Here is a 22247-nt window from a genome sequence, read left to right on the forward strand (position 1 = left end):
TATGCACACCACATACACAAAAATAAGAGACATGATAATAAATCATATATAAAAAAACAAGATTTTAATTAACACAACACACAATATAAAACATAATTAAAAACAGCAAAGAGCCTTGTCCATACACAATCATATAAATCTGAGTATAAGAGTGAATACCCAACAAAATAGTGTGATAAGGACTACTTGAATGCAGGCCTGTGCAGCTATAGGCAAAAGGTGTTAATAGAAGCAAGCCAGAAAACAGTCCTTCAGGCTAGCAATATAAAGCCCCCTAGCAACCATGATAGTAACACACTGAGCAATATAACGAGCCAATATCTAGATGGCAAAAAACTGCACCTACGTGGCTCATGTGGTAAAAATACACCAAACTATCTAGCAAATAACAGTGGCCAAATGGACTCCAACATAAGTCCCAAGGTCACCATGAATATGGTGAGGAGATGCAGCAATACATAATGAAAGACCCCAGAAAATGCTGAGGCCAAGTTACCCAGTGCGAGGTAGCAACCCAAAAGCAGATTCACAGGAAAGCAGGTGGAGAGGACAAGGCCCAGTGCAGCCCCATGCGTATCGCCCTTACTGATAGGGCTTCATCAGGGGAGATGATAGCGTGTGCCCGGACTCTTGTTTAAATATACAACCATTAGTAACATTTGTGATGGCCCACCTATGAAGCCTCAGTGGAGACACCTGGTGAATGATGACAAAAAAAACCTCTCCCATTACACATGATGGACATTCAAAGAACATACAAACCCATTCAAACCCCTGGGGGTACACACATGCTGAAACCAACACACATGTACAAGCAGTCACCACAGTCATTGGAGTTATTGAGCCCTACAATTGCAGCTAAATGAATAAATAAATAAATAAATGAGTAAATACACATAGTGCATGCAGTGCCATAATAGGCAAATTATAATATAAATGTATGATGTAGAAAAAAACATCTTTATTAAATATCAAATACAACATATCAAAAACATGCACATGCATATATTATCTATATGTAAAAGGGGACGAGTAAAATACACGTGCCCAAGACTGGGAAGACTGAGGCAGATCCATAACAAACAATCCCCAGGTAAAGCCAAGGTGCCACGCACCGTGATGATCCATTTATAAATGCATTTGTAAAAAGGAAGACTCCAATATGCCAAGAGATGCTAAAATGGGGGAGTACAAAAGGTTAAAGGGAATGATTGTACCGCCCAAAGGCGGGACCATGATCCCCACGAGTAGAAACCAAGGTGATACCATGTCCAAAAGGGAGGGGGAATAGATGGTTAGAAATAGGGACAAAATAATCCTAATCTGGCTAGATCCCATGAGCCAAAAATTATATCAGATTAATCATTAATGTGCCGGACAAAGAGTAACCCCTACTCCCTGTCCTAACCTGCCATGAGCCAATATGGACAATTATAAGGTGCATTCAGTTTGCCATGCAAAAATCCATAGGTAGGGCAGTAAAGAGATGAAAGAGGTGACCACCTGTTGGGCCACAAGACCACAACCGTCCCATTTGGACCAGGAAAAGCAATAGTCCCAAATAACCTCTGTGTACTCCCAATAATATAAACACACACATCTTCCAAATAGATCATCCAGTAGAAAGCCATTCTCCCCGAGGTCCGCTGGGTCCAGTTCAAAAAGAGGTCCAACATGGTTTCCAAAGTCCTTTATGTCATGGTTCGAGCCATACCAAATTCGTCCATTCCACAACAGTATCCTTAGGATAGAGTAGGAGACAAGCTGAATCTTATCCCAAAAAGCCTGTAAACAGGAGCTCCTCGTTGAGACTGGCCAGGGCAACAGAACCAAGGTTAAAGATCAAATGGGATTCAGAGCATAGTAAAGAGGGTTTAAATGGACCACCCCTGTTAGAAACCTGGATACGCTCCGAACCCACTACCCTTGTATTGGCCACCCGACCCACGTGGTGCATTAAAAACTGGGCCGCCACAGGGGTAAGAACTTTATCTTTGGAGAGATCACTAGAGGCCAGATTAACTGTGGAAAAGTGTTTTTGCACTCTCCGTCGCAATTCCTGCGACGTTTGACCCACATATACAAGCTGGCAGGGACAAATCAGGGCCTAAACAACACATGTGGTTCTACAATTGATGTAAGATGAGAGCCTGTGCCTATTGCCATCCCGAGGGTTAACGAAAACATCCCTCATGGTCACCATATGCGAGCAAATGTTGCAGCCCCCACAGGCAAAGGGGCCCCGGAGTCTCAAACCCCGGTTAGTACTTAGGGTCTGCCTCTTATAATGGCTCTTAGACAACAAATCCCTGAAATTGGGGGCTCTCCTGGCTACCAACAAGGGTTGCTCAACGACCACATCCGCAGTGTGAAGGTCCGTTGTCAGGATACCCCAGTGCCTCCGTAGAATACCCTTAATACTACCCCAATCATTGTTAAAACTGGTGATGAACCTTGGTTTGTCATCACGTACCTTAATGGGGTCTCCAGTAGGGAATCCTGAGTATGAAGTCTAGCCCGTTGGAATGCCGTGGAGATGCTTTTACGTGGATAATGTCTCTCTCTGAACCGGTCCATTAGTTTCTGTGCCTCCACTCGAAAAATCCGCATCGGCCGTGCAATTTCTCATCACCCTAAGGAATTGGCCGATGGGCACACCATCTCTGGTATGTTGTGGGTGGAAGCTCCTGTAGTCAAGCAAGCTATTAGTAGCTGTTGGCTTCCGGAACAGTTTTGTGGAGATGGAACCGCCCTCTTCAATCATCACTTATAAATCAAGGACATGACATGGAGGATGACATGGAGTGGGTGAGTAGAATATTATGTGTATTCACATTCAAAGACTCAATAAAACTAATACATTCCTCCATAGTGCCCACCCAAATGAAGAACAGGTCATCGATATATCATGACCAATGGACAATCTTGCTCTTGAATGCCAATGAAGGATAGACCACAGTGGCCTCCCACCATCCTAAAAAGAGATTTGCCAGGGCAGGGGCACATCTGGCACCCATGGCCACTCCCAATGTCTGTAAGTAGTATGTTCTATCAAACAGAAAGTAATTATGCCTTAGGATGAAGTCAAGAAGGTCCACCACCAGATTGTCATGCATGCGGTCCGAGTGTTCCACCAGATCCAAGAAATACAGAACTGCCGTAATACCGTCCTCGTGGCTAATGTTGGAATATAGCGACTCAACGTCACACGTGACTAGCAAAGCCCCAGATGGTACATTCAAAGAGCGACAAATGCTGATAAAGTGTGACGAGTCCTTAACGAAGGACGGTAGATATTTTGTTGGGTATTCACTCTTACATTCAGATTTATATGATTGTGTATGGACAAGGCTCTTTGCTGTTTTTAATTATGTTTTATATTGTGTGTTGTGTGTCAATGAAAATCTTGTTTTTTCAAAAATGATTTATTATCATGTCTCTTATTTTTGTGTATGTGGTGTGCATATTTGGAGTGATGCTTTTTTTCTCTCATTATTCATTTGATTTATCACTCATTTGCACCCCATACTATTTTGTGTACACCTTTGTAGTGCGCCTAGGGCTTTGTTTGGTTACAATACAATCCAACAGTGAAACATGGTAGTGGCAGCATCATGCTGGATGTAAACCTCTTCCAGAGTGCTCTGGACCTCAGACATGGCCAAAGGTTCACCTTCCAACAAGACAATGACCATAAGAACACAGCTAAAATAACAAAGGAGTGGCTTCAGAAGACCTCTGTGACCATTCTTGACTGGCCCAGCCAGAACCCTGACCTAAACCCAATTAAGCATCTCTGGAGAGACCTAAAAATGACTGTTCACCAATGTTCACCATCCAACCTGACAGAAATGGAGAGGATCTGAAAACTCATGGCTGTACTAGCTCAAAAGGGTGCTTCTACTCAATACTGATTAAAGGGTCTGAATACTTATGACTATGTGATACTTCAGTTTTTCTTTTTTAATAAATTAGCAAACATTTCTACACTTCTGTTTTTTTCAGTGAAGATGGGGTGCAAAGTTTGCATTCATGAGAAACAATGAACTTTATTGAATTTACCAAATGGCTGCAATGAAACAAAGAATGAAAAATAAAAAGGGGTCTGAATAATTTCCGTACCCACTGTATATACTGTACATACAATTGTATATTGGTGTAACAAGAGACATTACTAATTTTTTAGGTATCACACACGGGAAAATTTCTGCTATGTAGCTGTTTTGTACCTGTCTTGTCTCAGCTGTGCCAAGACAGGTGCGTCCGTGTTTCCACCTTTACCTATGGCTTTGTAAATTTTCCTTATAAATTGAGCCAAACAGTGAAGGAGCATGAAGACGAACTACTGAAATGTATTTTTTTTTGTAGGTACTATTAATGTGGTGGACAAATAGTGGTATTGTTACTGTGTATGGCCCCAAGGGAGAACTAGAACACGAGTGTTTATGTAGAAGTGAAGAAAAAGGGATAGGGTGATCTAAAAGCAATCAGCCATAAATGTCTGTGCATTAAATTCTGTATAGACGATTCATTGCTAGAAGAAATCATAGCCGACTGCACTGGAGGAAGAAGACTTCACCCATGAGTCACTGGTTTTACCTGTATTGTATACAGTCTACCTGGCTATTGTATGTACCGTTGAAATAGAAATTATTCATCTCCCTTTGTAAATTAGGTATATTATCAACATCTAAAAACTTTCTATTGTTTACAATAAACCAATGAAAAAAGAACATTTAAAAAAGGTCAACACAACTAATAATATCTGTAATAATATTAAACTGATAAATAGAAGTATTATTTCTTGCTACATTTTCTGTGAGATCTCTATAAAATGGTTGGATTTGGACAAACTGGATGATATGTGTGAGTTCAAATAAAACAGCTATTATGATCCTAGTGATAGGTTTTATTTAAATTTTAAGTCACAGTATCCACAGCTAGCCACCCACCAATTAAAAGTGAACTTGCACATGGCACTGCTACATGTCTATAAAAATGTTTCCAGAAACGTTTATAAAAAAAACCTTTAACATTACTTGGTTTCTGGTTTGGTATCTCAGTTGTACTCAACGTACTGTATAACATGGCTTATTTATGTTTCAAAAAGGCTTTGAAACTGCTGTATATCTGAAATTTAAACAGCACACAGTGCAAGTCCTTTGAGGATACAAATTATATTTAAAATGAATAGCAAGTATAATTAAAATCAAACAAGGTGAGTCTAACATAATATATTTGATGAATACATTCAGTCATGTGTTTTGATGCTCATAAGTCTTTTCAGCTCCCTGTATCTCACTTATGTTAAAGTATATGAGGCACATTAATTTATGCTATTCATATTGCATGTTATGATTTGAAGAGTTTTAAGTACAGTGTGGAATTTATTGTGGAATTAAATACTGATTGTGTAGGTGTTTTTTCCATTGTCCATGTACAACTGACAAAATGATAGCTGGCTTTTTGGCAAGAGGACTCACTTCCGCTTCATCTTGTTTTATCTGAAATTTCTTAACGGTATCATGTCCACTAGAGATGAGACAATATATTCTAGGGGAATTGAATTCTACTTGAATATGTAAAAAAAAAATGCATTCACCACTATGCTATTTGTTTGTGTTTTGCTTCCATGTAGATTCAGCAAAATGGTGGCCACTGACCACCATTTTTCTGAGCCATAAGTGGCCATCAAAAAATGTAACAATAGAAAAATGTTTATACTCACCTTACCGCTATTTTGCCATTTCACTCCTCACTATAACTTGTCCCGGCCTTGCTGGGTTTCTCATGATAGGCCAGGACTTCTGGCTCTGATGACACCTGGGCTCCTTCTATGCATGCACAAGTAAGGTAATGGTGCACGTAGTGATGGCATGACTCTGTAACGTTACGTGCACTTGTGCAAAATTTGGGATTCAGCATCCTTGGTAGTGATAAGAAAATATGATGAAGATCAGATGTGTTATAGTGAGGAGTGGAAGGATGAGCAGAGTGAGGGGTAACGCGAGTATAAGTATTTTGTTCATTTTCTTCATCTTATGTTTATTATGCTCTGGGGTCTAAAAATGTCTCAGAGCGTAATAAGTGACACTAAAATTGGTGAGTAACTTCTCTGTGAATCAAATATCCCAGGAAAATCCACCCGAACAGACAAAATCAAATTATGCCTAACTCATCTCTAGTGCCCATTGCTTAAAGCTTCATTGGACAAGCAACAATTTTCTGGTGGTCCAGTATGAAAAAATAACTTCCTTTTGGGTGCAATAACGCATGACATTTTTGTGTCAGCTTTTTGAGGAAAAGTCAGGCATGAAGTTTTGACTAAAACGGGTTTCCGAAAAAAATCTCTGTACCCAGTGTAGGAGTTCACTCTCCGATCCTTCTTTCGGTGACACATATCTCTCATCCAGCACCTGTCCAGCTGCATTTTTACGCCAGAAACAGCGTATTTTAAAACAACAAACTGTGCTTTACTCACTATTTCCGGATCCAGCACTGAATGATCACCACTGGTAACAGTGTCCGTTTGCTCTTCAGACAATATTGTTGTGACGTCAGTGAGATTAGTGGCTCTGAACGGCTTGCGTTATCTACTCCCACAGAGCCGCTAGACTCAATGACTGGTACAGCGCTATCAGCATGATGTCAGCACTGAAGAAAATAACAGTCACAGGGAGCAGTCGCAGAGAATTCACATTGGACCAGGGGAGCGTGAGTAGAGGCCAGAGTGTTTGTTTTTAAACAAACTGCACTTAGGGACTTAGGGACAGTAGTTTTCTAAAAAACCATAAACTGTTTTATTATGTAGTCAAAATTAATCAGAAACTTTGCAATAGGCCTCTGTATAGTCCAAGGCTACAGGAAAGAGTGCTTCTTCTCTTTCTTATGGTTTAAAAAACTGCACCACAAACTGCTACAAAACTGCATGAGTAATTCCAGACTCAAGGGTTTAGTATTATCTGCTATAATAGATCAAGGTAGCATAGTTTGAATGGAGCAGTTATCATCTGATAGCCTCTCCACTTTGCCGGGGTACAAGGACATGTGGAATAATTGTGGGAGGACAGTAAATACAATATGGTTTTTCTTAAAACAGGATGATGCATAAAAGTTCTCATAGCCTTCTCACTAATAGGTCCCACTGAATTAAATATGAATTGATAACATATTGGTAGATATGCTCAACCATTAATTCAAGTCACAATTATGTGATGTTCAATCTTCTTTAAGTTGGCCAACAAACTGCAAAAGCTTCATCACTTAAAACAGCAGAAAAGCAGAAAAGCAATCCTGTAAATGAAAATGCATACATATTTATGAAGCTCACGATAAGAGAACCTTAATACTGTCAGCATATTGTAACATGATCAAAGGGACAAGGGAAAACATGCCTACCCTCTCTGCCATTTCTACAACAGCATGACCTCCCAGGTGGCAAAGAAGAAAGTGGAATCCCTTACACAGAGACGGAGGGTGGAGAAGTGAAGAAAAGAGAGACAGGAAAATAAACAATGCTTTTTCTAAAGGAAAAGGAGCATTGCTTGGACCAGAACGCTTTTCAAAATGTCCTAATATTAGCATATGACTAACGGACTAATTGCCATATAGCAAATGACAGACGCTTATTCCTCAGCATTCTTAATGTTTTCTGGGCAGTCAGTCTGTATGGACAGTTTTTTCCTGTGTGATAGCCTAATGGTAAGGGTTTACACTAACAGCCTTTGTCCTGAGCCAATATGAATCTATATCATGGAGTTTGCATGGCCGCACACTATAGATAAGGGCAGTATGAAGTCTAAAAGCAGGGTGTGACTAATAATAAAAATTAACTTTTAATATATAAGGCTAAAATCGGTATAATCAACCACATATAGGTAAACAAACAAAGGACTCACAGAATAGATTCCCATATACATGGAATCTGCGGATAGTAGGATCCCTCAGACTGTCCACATGGACGCCTCAGTGTCAGTCTTGAAAGGGAAAAATCTCCCAAGAAGGAGCATGTAACATGTACAAGTAGTGTCTCTCACCGCATATAAAAAACCATGAAGGTGCGGTGAAGGTGCATGTGTCCTGTCTTTGTAGTTAATGCAGAGCCATACACAGTACATAAAGAAAAATTGGAACGATCTCACCTCTAGTTCCCTTGTAACGGCAAGATCTATTCACATCTGCAGCATCTGGGAGGGGGGGGTCCACAGTTTTGACCACACATATACCCATCCAAGCTGTCAAGCGTGTGAATTAACCCCAAAGCATCAACCGCATTCTTCCCTACGCGTTTCGTTTTATGGGCTCATCAGGGGAAACCGATATGACGTCCCTCCACCTCCGTGGGGGACCTTAAACCTAGGGGTAAGCCAATGGCAATTGGAACTAGAGGTGAGATCGTTCCAATTTTTCTTTATGTACTGTGTATGGCTCTGCATTAACTACAAAGACAGGACACATGCACCTTCACTGCACCTTCATGGTTTTTTATATGCGGTGAGAGACACTACTTGTACATGTTACATGCTCCTTCTTGGGAGATTTTTCCCTTTCAAGACTGACACTGAGGCGTCCATGTGGACAGTCTGAGGGATCCTACTATCCGCAGATTCCATGTATATGGGAATCTATTCTGTGAGTCCTTTGTTTGTTTACCTATATGTGGTTGATTATATCGATTTTAGCCTTATATATTAAAAGTTAATTTTTATTATTAGTCACACCCTGCTTTGATACAATTTTTTGACTGGTGACACACCGCTGTTTTTGATTTCAGTATGAAGTCTATTCTCAGTACAAGCTCGGCTGTGTATGCTGTAGTTATTTTCTCACAGAAACAATTGCCAAGAAAAAAAGGCAAATATAGATGCATGCAATGGCCTTTTTTCATAACGTGACTCTATAGGAAATACAGTGGACTCTATAATGCATCAAATCCTTTTGCACAGATCCCTGACAGTTTGCCGCAAAATAGCCAGACATGTGCAATACATCACCAGGACATCAATGCCCAAATACCAGTAAGGCTTGCTGAATATAGAAACATACAGACTCGATTGGATCATTTGACACTTATTCTTATTGTTTGCCTCATTTTATGATTTTATATATGAAATATTTCTATACTAATGCTAATGATGGCACCACTTTGTACATATCTTCATATTTAATATTTTGGTGTCATTGTATCCACGTATTAGCTTAAATGTTGCTAAATGTTTTCTGGCCTAAATAAATCAATGTTCTGCTACTAATCACAGCTTTAGGACAAAAGTGTCTGATTCACCAAAACTTTAACCTCAGATTGTAAAAAGTGTTGAAGAATCACATTTTGTCGCAATGTGAGGCTACACTAAAATGTTGCCACTTTTTATTTTCTCGCGCCTTTTTTTCCCAGCTGCGATAAAGTATAGCCAGCTGGGGAGAGACGGGGTGTAGCGACCATCACGCTCCTCAAATTAATTATGAGCAGTGGCATTTGCTACATCTCAAATGTTCTTCCAGCATGTGCTGGAGTAGGATTTGTGGAAAGGCATCCACAGAGGTTCATGCCACTTGGCCAACGCTCCTAATTCATGAAGAGGAGTATGCTTCTTCTTGAATCAGGAGCATTCAACTCAAGCACATCTCTTCATCAAGATCAGAGTCAAAGAATTTCATTTCGGCTCAATACTTTAAATAGTTAAGCAATGAAATATACTAATGGTCACAGAGAACTGCAATTTTCTTAACCAACTACTCTAATTAAATAAATCAATTTGAGGTGAATCAGATTCACCCTGAATTCTGCCAAAAATTTGGAGTTGCCAGAATTAGATTTTTGCTTGAAGCTTTATTTCTGTGAATCTATGAAAATGGCAGCTGGTTGCCATTTCTCTCATTATAAAAAAAACTGTCAAAAATGTAACAAATAAAATAAGTTATTCTCATATAGCCCTCATATGCCGTTCCACTCTGCTCTGGTTATCTTCTTCAGTCTGGTGTTCACTGAATCTTCTAGAGCCCAATCATCTTTGTCCCCTCTTGTCCTGACTAGGCTAAGGGCATCACTAACATAAGAGGTGCCAAAGATTGTGGTTGTAGGAAGATACCGATGAACCAGTGAAACCAGGACTGAAAAAGTCATTTAGACTGGAGCAGGGCTGTGCAAGACAGATTTGGCTGGGTGAGTATATATTTTAGGCTTTAGGTTCTGAAGGGACTCCAGATTATAATAAAAAAATTCAATGACAAATTTAATAAGCAAAACTAATGATACTTTCAAATATTTGCAGATTTTTTTCAATACTGTTGTAAAGGAAATAAGTGTAAGCATTCATAGCTTTTCTCATTTAAGGGAATATATATTTCAAAGTAACGCTATTAACCTGCAGTTATGGGCTTACTTTGCAAGTTAATAGTGTTCTGACACTGTGCAGCAGCAGCATTGAGAGACCCGCTGCGGGGAGGAAATTAACTTTATTCCCCCTGGCAGCATTCGGCTTCCAGTCACAGGTGCCAGCCAATTTCAGTCACTGCTCTGAGTATACAGCATGGTGGCTCTAATCGCATCCTGAGCACTGACTGACAGCAGGATCTGCATTAAAGACAGTTGTCAGTCAGTGCTGGAGGAGTGATTACAGCCTCTGTACTCTATACACAGAGCGGTGACTGAAACTGTGTTGGCGCCACTCCTGTGACTGCAAGTGTGAGGCTGCAGGCAGGAATAAATTTAATTTATTCCTGGCAGTGGTGCTCTCAGTACAGGTGCCACGCAGTGTCAGAACACTATTAACATAAAGATTAACCCCATATCTGCAGGATAATAGCATTATTTTCCATAACAGGTTCCCTATAAGTACTAGCTTGTGTGCCGGAAGGTTATTATAACCATGCTATGCTGTACTTAGCCATCGCTTATCTGTAAATATGTCACATGTTTCAGCCATAGTGTCAACTATTTAATAGAGATGCCCGGATCACTTCACATGACACAAGTCAATAACCCAGTTCAGTAGTAACTGGCCATGGACAGGAGGTTAGGGCTGGCGAGACATCACCTGTGCGCATATAACATAAGCTGAACCTGAAATCCCGCAGGGTAAGGGAATTCACAGAGCTCTTGTCCACGGGTAGAGACTCATCTCTGCTATTTATAGTATTTATTACCTAACTTGTAATGAAATTTCAATGAATTATATATTCTAAATTAATGTATAGTTATTTGCGCAAAAAGTATCCCTAGTAATGAAAATCCAAACTCTTCAAACGAATAGCCACTCAAAAGCAATACGTCTATATCATGCCAAAAGATATGCCTTAATAGTTAGAAAAAAATCGGATAATTTTGCCTTACTGGTGAATAAGCATCCGTAGCTCTAAAGTAGCTCACTGAGTGGCATATTAGTTGTAATAAGAGAAAAAGCCATCTGCTTGTATTGGACCAATACCTTCCAACTAGTTTCGGATCCCTGATGAAGGATGTTGATTTTTCCAAAACTAGTTGGAAGGTATTGGTCTGATACACGCCCCAAGTATGCCACATGATCGCTGATGTCTCAGAAGGTTCTGCAACTTTTGCAGACCGAGCGGGTCTGTACCAAGCAACTGCATGCTAGCACAACGTGGGAACCCAGAGTGGTGGAGTGGCTGCCACCGGCCGGGGTAGAGCCCTAAAAGATTTACTCTCAGAAGCCTGAGGACTGCAACCAGATGTATTTTTCTCTTATTACAACTAATATGCCACTCAGTGAGCAACTTTAGAGCTATGGATGCTTATTCACCATTAAGGTAAAATTATCTGATTCTTACTATTAAGGCATATCTTTTGGCATGATTTAGACGTATTGCTTTTGAGTGGCTATTCATTTGAAGAGTTTGGATTTTCCTTACTAGGGATACTTTTTGCGCAAATAACTATACATTTATTTATATTATCTTTTTTAACAACTTGAGTGGTGTGGTGTTCTAGTTTTTTGCAGCAAGAATCCCCCTGTTCTTTATCTTACTTGTGCCTCATATTACCTCATTTGGAATTATATGTTCTGCCTGTTCATGTTGTGTCATAGTTTAATTGAATTCTTAAGAGCTTGATTGAAATCTTACCAGTAGACATCTTCAGATCCAACAAGCAACACTTAAAATCAAAAATACATAATTACTCAGAGTAGGAATGTCTATATCATATATTATACTAGAAAATAGATTCCTACATTCCTAAATTCATATATTTAAATTAAATAGTCAATTAATAATTTTTCATTCTAATCACTACATAATAGGTTGCCTATCCAGAAATACCTTACATGTCTCTAGAAAACTTTCTATTTTGCAAACTGCCAAAATTGCTTACAACTACCAAGATTCTGATCACGGTCATGTGACCTTGCCAGGTTGCTTGGGCTCCTGTCTCTGATCACGTGCCAAAAATTACAAACATAATCGAAGTCTGCTTGATTACTCCCACAAAAAAGCATTTAATCATTACTGATGTCACATTCCTTTAGTCCTGTTCCACAACATTATACAATAATGACAACAAGTGCATTGTGGGAATAATCACGCAATGTACAGCACATGGCCTGAAACAGGGACGCAAGAGTACTGACAGGGTCATGTGTCCGGAATCTGGATCTCAATAGCGGTAAGCAATTAGCTTCCTTTAAAGAAGAGCTGTTTACACAAGTTATGACTAAACATTGAACGATGATATATTAGGTTCTGTAAAAAATTCTTCAGTCCAAAGTTAAGCTCCATTTCTGATTAGTTGTAGGAGATTAGAATTATGTAGATGTCTACCTTAAAACAACTGGTTTAATTGTACCAAAAAGATATACTCTGAGAAACTTCACACATCTACTCACGGGAAAGCAGCCTGATACATCTATACTATTACAAAAAATTATACAGTGCTGTCCTTTTATATGGAAATAATGCACCATGAAATCCCTTAACTGCATGAACATTTCATTTTCCACTACAAATTAAACATTTTGCTCTCATAATGAAAAGGACAGCACAGGCAAATATCTTCACGCCTTGCAAAACAAGCTTCACAATATAATGACCCTAGCCATGAGTGATCAGGGAAGAATAGTCAACATTGGCCAATTTAGAGCTGTTAGCGGTATGAAATATTCAGTAGCCCTAAATGATATCTCACATTTACATTTCATCCATGAGGTAATATTATACCAAGTTAAATACTGCAAAATAACTATCTGTAATCAGTGTCATAGCATTAGTGAATTTTATCTCCAAAGTCCGAACCATGTGAATTGCAGCTAAGATCAGTCAGCACCATTTGCGCCTTGTACTGCATTCAACGTTGTCCAACCGGATTCAATTATAATTCATATCTGGCATTTTAATAGTGTGCATTAAGAAATGGCTTTACAGGCGCTCTCTGATATATTTGCTTGAGCAGATACACACATGCTAAATACAGTATGCTCCATTTAGGAAACAGAGCGATTGGAAGGCAGCGAAGACTGGGCATCTGCAGGAATTCAGAACTCCCATGGCTGCCAATCCCTTGTTTCCGAGACAGAATACATCTGTTCTTGTAGGTTTAGACTCTAAATTAAAAGAGTGATAGAAATGTATTTGGGACTGAACAAGGTCAATAAATGTATTTTCTTTCATATTTTTCTGATTAAATTTAGAACCTATGTGCTGGTATCGAGTGGCATTATGTGAATATTGTGGCACATGTCCTTACATTTTAAGAGAACCTGTCAGCAAGAAGTTGCAATATAAAGTAAAGACATGACTGTAATGGCACTGACACATAGAGTAATTTGACACCTTTGGTGATGACATTTACATTTTTGTTCCTCTTTAATCAGCTTTTTAAGCTTACTTCTAATGAGATTTGGCTACACAGGGGTTGGACTGGGCACTGGATCTTCTCCTTCTGCCCCGTCACTCCACTTGTACTTGGTGTTTGAAAGTGAGGTCACTGATTTTTCAATCTTGTTTGAAATCTGACACCAGCTATAATTGCTGTAAGTGACTGATTTTCTGGCTGGTCTACAATAAAATGGGAGGCGCAAATGAAATTAAGGTGAGACATCAATCTGAGCATGTACCACCAGCGACTCCATTGTATTATAGAAGAGCCAGGAAATCAATTTGCTCATGTGCCATCGATGGTAGAGGCAGCACCAGCGCCAAATTTCAAACAGTAAGCAAGTCAGTGAACAATCAGTGACCTGTTATTCAAACACCAAAGGCAGTCAGAGGGGCCAAAGTAGGAGGAAAAAACCCAGTGCACAGTCCAGCCCCCTAAATTTCATTAAAAAAATCTTCAAAATCTGGTTAAAGAAGAACAAAAATGCACATTTCTTCACCAAAGGCATCAAACGAATATGTATTACAGCGCTTTTACAGCCATATCTTTACTTTGCATTGCAAAATCATGCCAACAAGTTCACTTTAAATACACAATGAAGATGGTATTTGTATGATTCCATGACACCACATTTGTGTCCAGAACTATGGGATTATTAGAGCTAAAACTTATTATTTTGTCACTATTGATCTGATGGAATTATTTGCTGTGGATTTCAGAAATTCTGAAAATTTTGAAAGACGAACTGATTTGTTTTAGACAACGTCATTCCTGAAGTAATGACAAATAGCTGAGATTCAGAATCTATTGTTTTGGTTTTAAAGGGAGAGGGTTAAACTTTCAGGTCTTTATTCATTTTTTTCCTTCATATTTATTAGGATAAGTATCAGAACTTGTCAGGCTGCCAATACACACAATAATACTTTGCTGGTAGACAAACAGTGGATATGATGACTTACATTAATAACATTGATATAATATTCACGTAATATATATTTCCTTTCTGCTAAGACCATTATCACCTTTTTACAATAAACCATTTTTGATTAACTTTTTTATACAGATCTTGGTTTGTTTGCTTTTGTTTACTTAGGGGGCTTATACTTTTATAAAATAGCTAGTAATAATTTCTGTTTTGCAGTTTTGCAGAGCTACTTGGGTTTATTCCAATGTTATTTGGTGATTCTGAGCAATTACCTACAGTGGCTGAGGGGTCGTGACCCTGAGAGTTTGTGCACGCTTCTGAGAGAATATCGGCAAAACTTCTCATCACTGTTGGGATTCTGAGCTTCACACACACAGACAGTATTTGGAATGGCCAACTTTAACCGTAAACAGAAATGTGTGCAAAAAATAAGAAAATGTCAAAATATTTCTATTGAACCGTATTAGATTCAATCTTGGTTTAAGTGATGCAAAATAGTGATCCAACCCTTAACACATATATGAGATCCTTAGATCTTGGTGATGCATTTCCAGATCCTCTCTCTGGGGAATAATTGCAATAAATCTGTCGGTATTTTGTTACTCTGAAGCTTACCCTTCTGATTCTCAACTTTTGAAGCTTTTGAGTCTCAATGAAAAGTTTTGCAAGTGAATACTCCTATACTATCAATAGGTTTTTCTAACAATGCTGAATGCTTCTGTGCAGATGGACATTTAGGCTCCTCCAAGCACCAGAGCCTAGATGCAATTGCCACCACTGCAACTCGATAGTTACGCTGCTGCATATACTGCTTGATTCAACATTTTTTTTACAAAACCAAATATGAATTGATAACCCTGCTGTCCAAACAGGTACAGAATCCTTCATTACAAACAACATAACACAACACAGAGACTCTTCTTTCCATCTTTGGCTTTCTACACATTTTTAGGCTGCCGTCACACTAACAGTATTTGGTCAGTATTTTATATCAGTATTTCTAAGCCAAAACCAGGAGTGGGTGATAAATGCAGAAGTGGTGCATATGTTTCTATAATACTTTTCTCTCTTTGTTCCACACCTGGTTTTGGCTTACAAATACTGATGTAAAATACTGACCAAATACTGCTAGTGTGACGGCACCCTTAGAGTAAGGCTAGGGCTACATGGCAACTTTGGCTGTGGGTACTGCAAATACAGCGGGGAAAAAAAGTATTTAGTCAGTCAGCAATAGTGCAAGTTCCACCACTTAAAAAGATGAGAGGCGTCTGTAATTTACATCATAGGTAGACCTCAACTATGGGAGACAAACTGAGAAAAAAAAATCCAGAAAATCACATTGTCTGTTTTTTTAACAATTTATTTGCATATTATGGTGGAAAATAAGTATTTGGTCAGAAACAAAATTTCATCTCAATACTTTGTAATATATCCTTGGTTGGCAATGACAGAGGTCAAACGTTTTCTGTAAGTCTTCACAAGGTTGCCACACACTGTTGTTGGTATGTTGGCCCATTCCTCCATGCAGATCTCCTCTAGAGCAGTGATGTTTTTGGCTTTTCGCTTGGCAACACGGACTTTCAACTCCCTTCAAAGGTTTTCTATAGGGTTGAGATCTGGAGACTGGCTAGGCCACTCCAGGACCTTGAAATGCTTCTTACGAAGCCACTCCTTCGTTGCCTTAGCGGTGTGCTTTGGATCATTGTCATGTTGAAAGACCCAGCCACATTTCATCTTCAATGCCCTTGCTGATGGAAGGAGGTTTGCACTCAAAATCTCACGACACATGGCCCCATTCATTCTTTCATGTACCCGGATCAGTCGTCCTGGCCCCTTTGCAGAGAAACAGCCCCAAAGCATGATGTTTCCACCACCATGCTTTACAGTAGGTATGGTGTTTGATGGATGCAATTCAGTATTCTTTTTCCTCCAAACACGACAAGTTGTGTTTCTACCAAACAGTTCCAGTTTGGTTTCATCAGACCATTGGACATTCTCCCAAAACTCCTCTGGATCATCCAAATGCTCTCTAGCAAACTTCAGACGGGCCCGGACATGTACTGGCTTAACCAGGGGGACACGTCTGGCACTGCAGGATCTGAGTCCATGGTGGCGTAGTGTGTTACTTATGGTAGGCCTTGTTACATTGGTCCCAGCTCTCTGCAGTTCATTCACTAGGTCCCCCCGCGTGGTTCTGGGATTTTTGCTCACCGTTCTTGTGATCATTCTGACCCCACGGGGTGGGATTTTGCGTGGAGCCCCAGATCGAGGGAGATTATCAGTGGTCTTGTATGTCTTCCATTTTCTAATTATTGCTCCCACTGTTGATTTCTTCACTCCAAGCTGGTTGGCTATTGCAGATTCAGTCTTCCCAGCCTAGTGCAGGGCTACAATTTTGTTTCTGGTGTCCTTTGACAGCTCTTTGGTCTTCACCATAGTGGAGTTTGGAGTCAGACTGTTTGAGGGTGTGCACATGTGTCTTTTTATACTGATAACAAGTTTAAACAGGTGCCATTACTACAGGTAATGAGTGGAGGAAAGAGGAGACTCTTAAAGAAGAAGTTACAGGTCTGTGAGAGCCAGAAATCTTGATTGCTTGTTTCTGACCAAATACTTATTTTCCACCATAATATGCAAATAAATTGTTAAAAAAACAGACAATATGATTTTCTGGATTTTTTTTTCTCAGTTTGTCTCCCATAGTTGAGGTCTACCTATGATGTAAATTACAGACGCCTCTCATCTTTTTAATTGGTGGAACTTGCACTATTGCTGACTGACTAAATACTTTTTTGCCCCACTGTACAAACAGCATGTTGCAAGAAGTCCATCGTCGTTGGATTTCTTGAGACTTTATTGTCACAGTACTCTTGGGGGTTGCAGTATGATCTCATTTACTTTTAATGCTCTGTCATGTACCAGTGATATCAGGTGAATTTTGATCACGCAACAGGCGTTGCAGCCAAAGTCTTGGTGTACCTATAAACTAAAACAAATCTTTTTGAAACATGGGTGCCTGTCCCTAAATCATGCAGCCCTTCAGTTTGAGCAGTATAAATCTTCTGAAAAGTCTGTTTTAAAAAAATTGCACCATATTTATATAGAGCATTTAAAAGTAACATAAAAATATAATAATGATTATTTCTATCACAGAATATAGTATAAGTAGGAGAAGGTGGCGTAATGTTAACCAATCATAATTTTTCAGCTGACAGGCTCATCTAAAAATTGCCTGCACAGCTTTTTGTCGAAAATATCCACAAATACGTATTATTTACAGAAGAACAGAAATATACTTATAAGCTTGAGCTGCAGCACAATAGAATCTGTCAGATATATATCTGCAGTTACATTTACTGCTCCATAGAGAATGTGCAGTGCTTTAGAAATGTAACACATTAGTAGCCTGTCAGCATTAAGTATAATTTACAGGATAATGCAATCTTACCAATTTCCCGGGAAATCTGTGTAAAGGCTTCAACGCCACTTTCTCCATAGTTCCCTTCTGAAGCTAACGTTGATACATAATTCCATCCCAGTGCTGTTACGATATCAACCATTGCTTGAGCTTGATAGGAGTCAGGTGGGACCACTCGTGAAAAGAAGTCATATCTTGTGTTGTCACTTAGTTCTGGGGCTGTGGATGCATAGCTGATTTGAGGTATCTATTAAAAATTAACACAGAAAATGTTTTTTTGTCACTAACGCTGTCAAATTTTAATTTTCTAAAATTTCTTTACTAAAGTATACATCAAATTTACAAAATATATTTTTGAAAATGGAAAGTTTATATTTTTAACATTTTCTTTCTATTACTTTTCCAACATAAAATGATTTAGAGTTTATTGTAAATATGACCCAGAATATAAAACAGCAGAGAAAGTTCTGTCCAGAAGATGAGCTACCAAGTGAGATACGAGTCTAACCTTACCGAGTCTTGCTATTTTATAATTTGTTTGAGGAGCTGCTCTTTGTGTCAATTTGTAGTCAGATTTGAAGCCCCCATTGTCAGTATGTAGAATGTCATACGAAAGTTCAGGGGAGGTGAATTCATACTTAAAGTTCAAGGTATACTTCTCATCGGTTACGTTAGGTGATCACAATGATGATCCATTGGGAATTACATACCTTTATGTTCTCTGATGGGGGTCACCAAATCAATCACCAGATGATGATGAAATTGCATTTACTGTACCACTTAATTTCTCCAAGGGGAAATAATGATGACTACACAACTCCGGTCACACAGTTATGAAGAAAAAGTTCATATTTCAGCCTTCCTTACTGTATACTGATAATCTGCTTGCTAATTTATAGGATATATCAGAGGATATATCAGAGGAAATATCATAATAGTGTTACTAGTGCAGACTGAAATGTTTCTTGAAACAGATGCAACTAAATAAATAATCACGTTTATTAGTAGTTTATGAAATATAAAAGGTTAAAAAATGAAGAGAGATGTGACAAAGATACCCCACCAAGCCAGGGAACAGTACAACGCAAACATATACATGCAAAATCCTAGTGAAGCATATGAGACTGAAAAGATTATTAAATCATCAAGCCTTAAGTTGATATATGTGTGAGGAGGAAGACCGGGTTGCAGGTACCTGCGGTAAGCTGGGTCCGGAACTGACGAGGCTGCGAGGGAAGAAATAGAGGATCAGTCAGTCAGGTCATATGGCCCAGGAAGAGGGGGATTGCTTAAGCCAGAAATAGAGAAAAAGTGCGCAAAGCAAGAGTTCAGTTTCCCGTGGTCAGGGAGAGCGCAGAAGAGTGTGAAGCACGCTCCACACCCCGAGCCCCGGCGCTGCAACGTACGGCAGCTAACACCTCCGGGTAATGCCAGCGGGACAGGGAGTGTAGGAAGTGCCATGCTCACAGCTAAACATAAGATCAGGCACATGCAGAGAAGCATGGGCTGGTTATAGGACATTGAAGTGCAGTTTCCTTTGCTGTCTAGTATGCATCACCCCATGGTCGGTACAGAGACTTCTGCAGCTTTTCCCGCTTTGATTGTGCGAGTTTATGGACTAGGGGCTCAGCAGGTAAAACAAGAGACTGCCCGCTGCCACCAGAAGATGGATTGTTAACTTTTGACCCTATCTGAGGACCCTACGCTGGCCATTGCCAGTACTACTACCCCCATCGGACTGTGGACTAAGGACCCCACCAAGAGCTACGATAAGTGTTGCTTGAAACTTAGACTGTCGGTCGCACTCATTTTGCCTATTTCATTTAACCCTTGTTGTTCCAATAGCTCTTTGCTACTGCCTATTAACTCCATGCGAGGAGATTACTTTACCTTTCACTGTTAAAAGAATAAATAGTATTGTTATACAATACTGCTCTAATCCCTGCGTACTGCATCTCAGCACCTGCTTACATATAGAGAACATAGCAAAGTATAAAATAAAATACCTTAAGGGGTAAAAGTCAGTCTATGCTAGTGTGCAACGTAGTGACAATTGAATCCACAATAATAACTAAAAAATGGATGATAAGTAATATCCAATGATAAGGAGTTAGTTATATTGCAACAGTGGACAATTATCACTGGTAGAGATTACCGGATCTGACAAAATGTTAATTCACCATACCACGCAGATTTACCAGGAAAATCGATTTGAATAAAATTCTGCTGGAAATTGAATGCTCATTTATATGTCCTGTAGTGATGAGCGCATATACTCGTTACTCGAGATTTCCCGAGCAGGCTTGGGTGTCCTCCGAGTATTTTTTAGTGCTCATTAGAGTTGAGCGACCTTGACCTTTTTAGAGTCGAGCCGGGTTTTGCGAAACCCGACTATGTCCAAAGTCGGGTCGAGTGAAATCGGCCGATTATGACGTAAAGTCGGGATCGACCGAAACACGAAACCCAATGCAAGTCAATGGGGCAGCATAGTCGGCAGTGAGTGGGGGCCAGGAAAACACCTAGAGTGCCCATTTTAATGTCAAAACCATCCATTCTTCTTAATGAAGCTTGTCAAGCGTAATTTACCTTCTAATAATTGGAAGGCATTTGAAATTGGGGGTCATTTGGCTAAAGTTGTGGGGGGTAGGGCTGGTTCAAGTAATTAGTGGGCCCAGGAAATCTGGACCACGTCACGGCAGTGGAGCAGGGAGAGGTAAGTATTTCAACTTTGCAAGTGCTGTGAACCTGAGCAAGCAGGGGGGGCCCACTCGTTGGCATTGGCACTGGCACAGGGCCCCTCAAAGTACAGCGGTGTGTTTGCACGGCGGGGGCGCCTCCCACCGGCAGCAACACTTTTGCGTACTATGAGAGGCCCTGTGCCAGTGACGTCGCCAACTAGTATTCCTCCCCCCACCTGATGAAGGAACCTGCACTTTCATCTGCACCTTCCTCTTTGTCCCCGTGTAAGGTGGTATGGTATGCGGGAAGAGCAACCTGACTTTCAGCAGGGTCACAATGTTGTTGTGTAGCGTGCACGGGGAATGTTGCGTTATGGGTCAATGTACCAGCAGACTCATCTATCACTGGCTGGGCAATGGGCACGATGAAGTGGAAACACAGATATAGGCCCAAAGAAGAAAGTGGGCTAAATGCAGTTCAAAATTGGTAACACAGGAATAACCAGGGGGCATTGCAGTGGAGGACAACTGGAATGAGAGGCTGACACAGAGAGTAGGGCCAAATCAGTAAGTAGTCGAAATGCAGTTCAAAATTGGCAACCGTAGTAAACAGGCGGCACAGCTTTGTTCAGTGGAGGAGAACAGCAAGGAGTGGCAGACACCGATAGTAGGCCCCAACCCAACTAGTAGGCCAAATGCAGTCTAACATTAACAACTACTTAACGAGAGGCTGAAAATGGTATTTCAGGACAGGAAACCAGGAGAACAGCAAGGAGTGGCAGACACCGATAGTAGGCCCCAAACCAACTAGTACGCCAAATGCAGTTGTTCCATTTAACCACAATTTAATGAGAGCCTGAAGATAGAAGCTCAGGAAAGGCAACCTGGGGAACACCTTGGAGTGTAACACACCATCTCTCTCCACCCCATACCCATTTTGTAGGCCTAATGCTGTGTACTTTTCTACAACTACTAAACGAGAGTCGGAAGACCGAAGCAATGGCAAGGAAACCTGGGGAACACCTTGGAGTGTAACACACCATCTCTCTCCACCCCATACCCAATTTGTAGGCCTAATGCAGCCTACTTTCCGACACCTACTAAACGAGAGCATGAAGATCGAAGCTCAGGAAAGGCAACCTGGGGAACACCTTGGAGTGTAACACACCATCTCTCTCCACCCCATACCCATTTTTTAGGCCTAATGCAGTGTACTTTTCTACAACTACTAAACGAGAGTCGGAAGACCGAAGCAATGGCAAGGAAACCTGGGGAACACCTTGGAGTGTAACACACCATCTCTCTCCACCCCATTCCCCATTTTTTAGGCCTAATGCAGCCTACTTTCCGACACCTACTAAACGAGAGCATGAAGATCGAAGCTCAGGAAAGGCAACC

At 40.2% G+C, this 22247-nt stretch overlaps 1 protein-coding gene across 3 annotated transcripts in view; it reads right to left on the bottom strand.

Annotated features, from left to right (window-relative positions):
- The window catches only part of GRM8 (glutamate metabotropic receptor 8), a 2054171-nt gene that overhangs the window by 1364669 nt on the left and 667255 nt on the right, over positions 1-22247 (bottom strand). The window contains exon 1 of one of the 3 annotated variants that reach the window (XM_069764917.1): positions 18202-18414. The exons of the other annotated variants lie outside the window; for them this stretch is intronic. Coding sequence (XP_069621018.1) covers positions 18202-18313 — 112 coding nt within the window. The 5' untranslated portion in view covers positions 18314-18414. Of the gene's footprint in view, positions 1-18201; positions 18415-22247 lie in introns of those variants that run through there. 3 annotated transcript variants of the gene reach the window in all.

Source organism: Ranitomeya imitator, chromosome 4 (genome assembly GCF_032444005.1).
Source record: "Ranitomeya imitator isolate aRanImi1 chromosome 4, aRanImi1.pri, whole genome shotgun sequence".
Classification (NCBI taxonomy): Eukaryota; Metazoa; Chordata; class Amphibia; order Anura; family Dendrobatidae; genus Ranitomeya; species Ranitomeya imitator.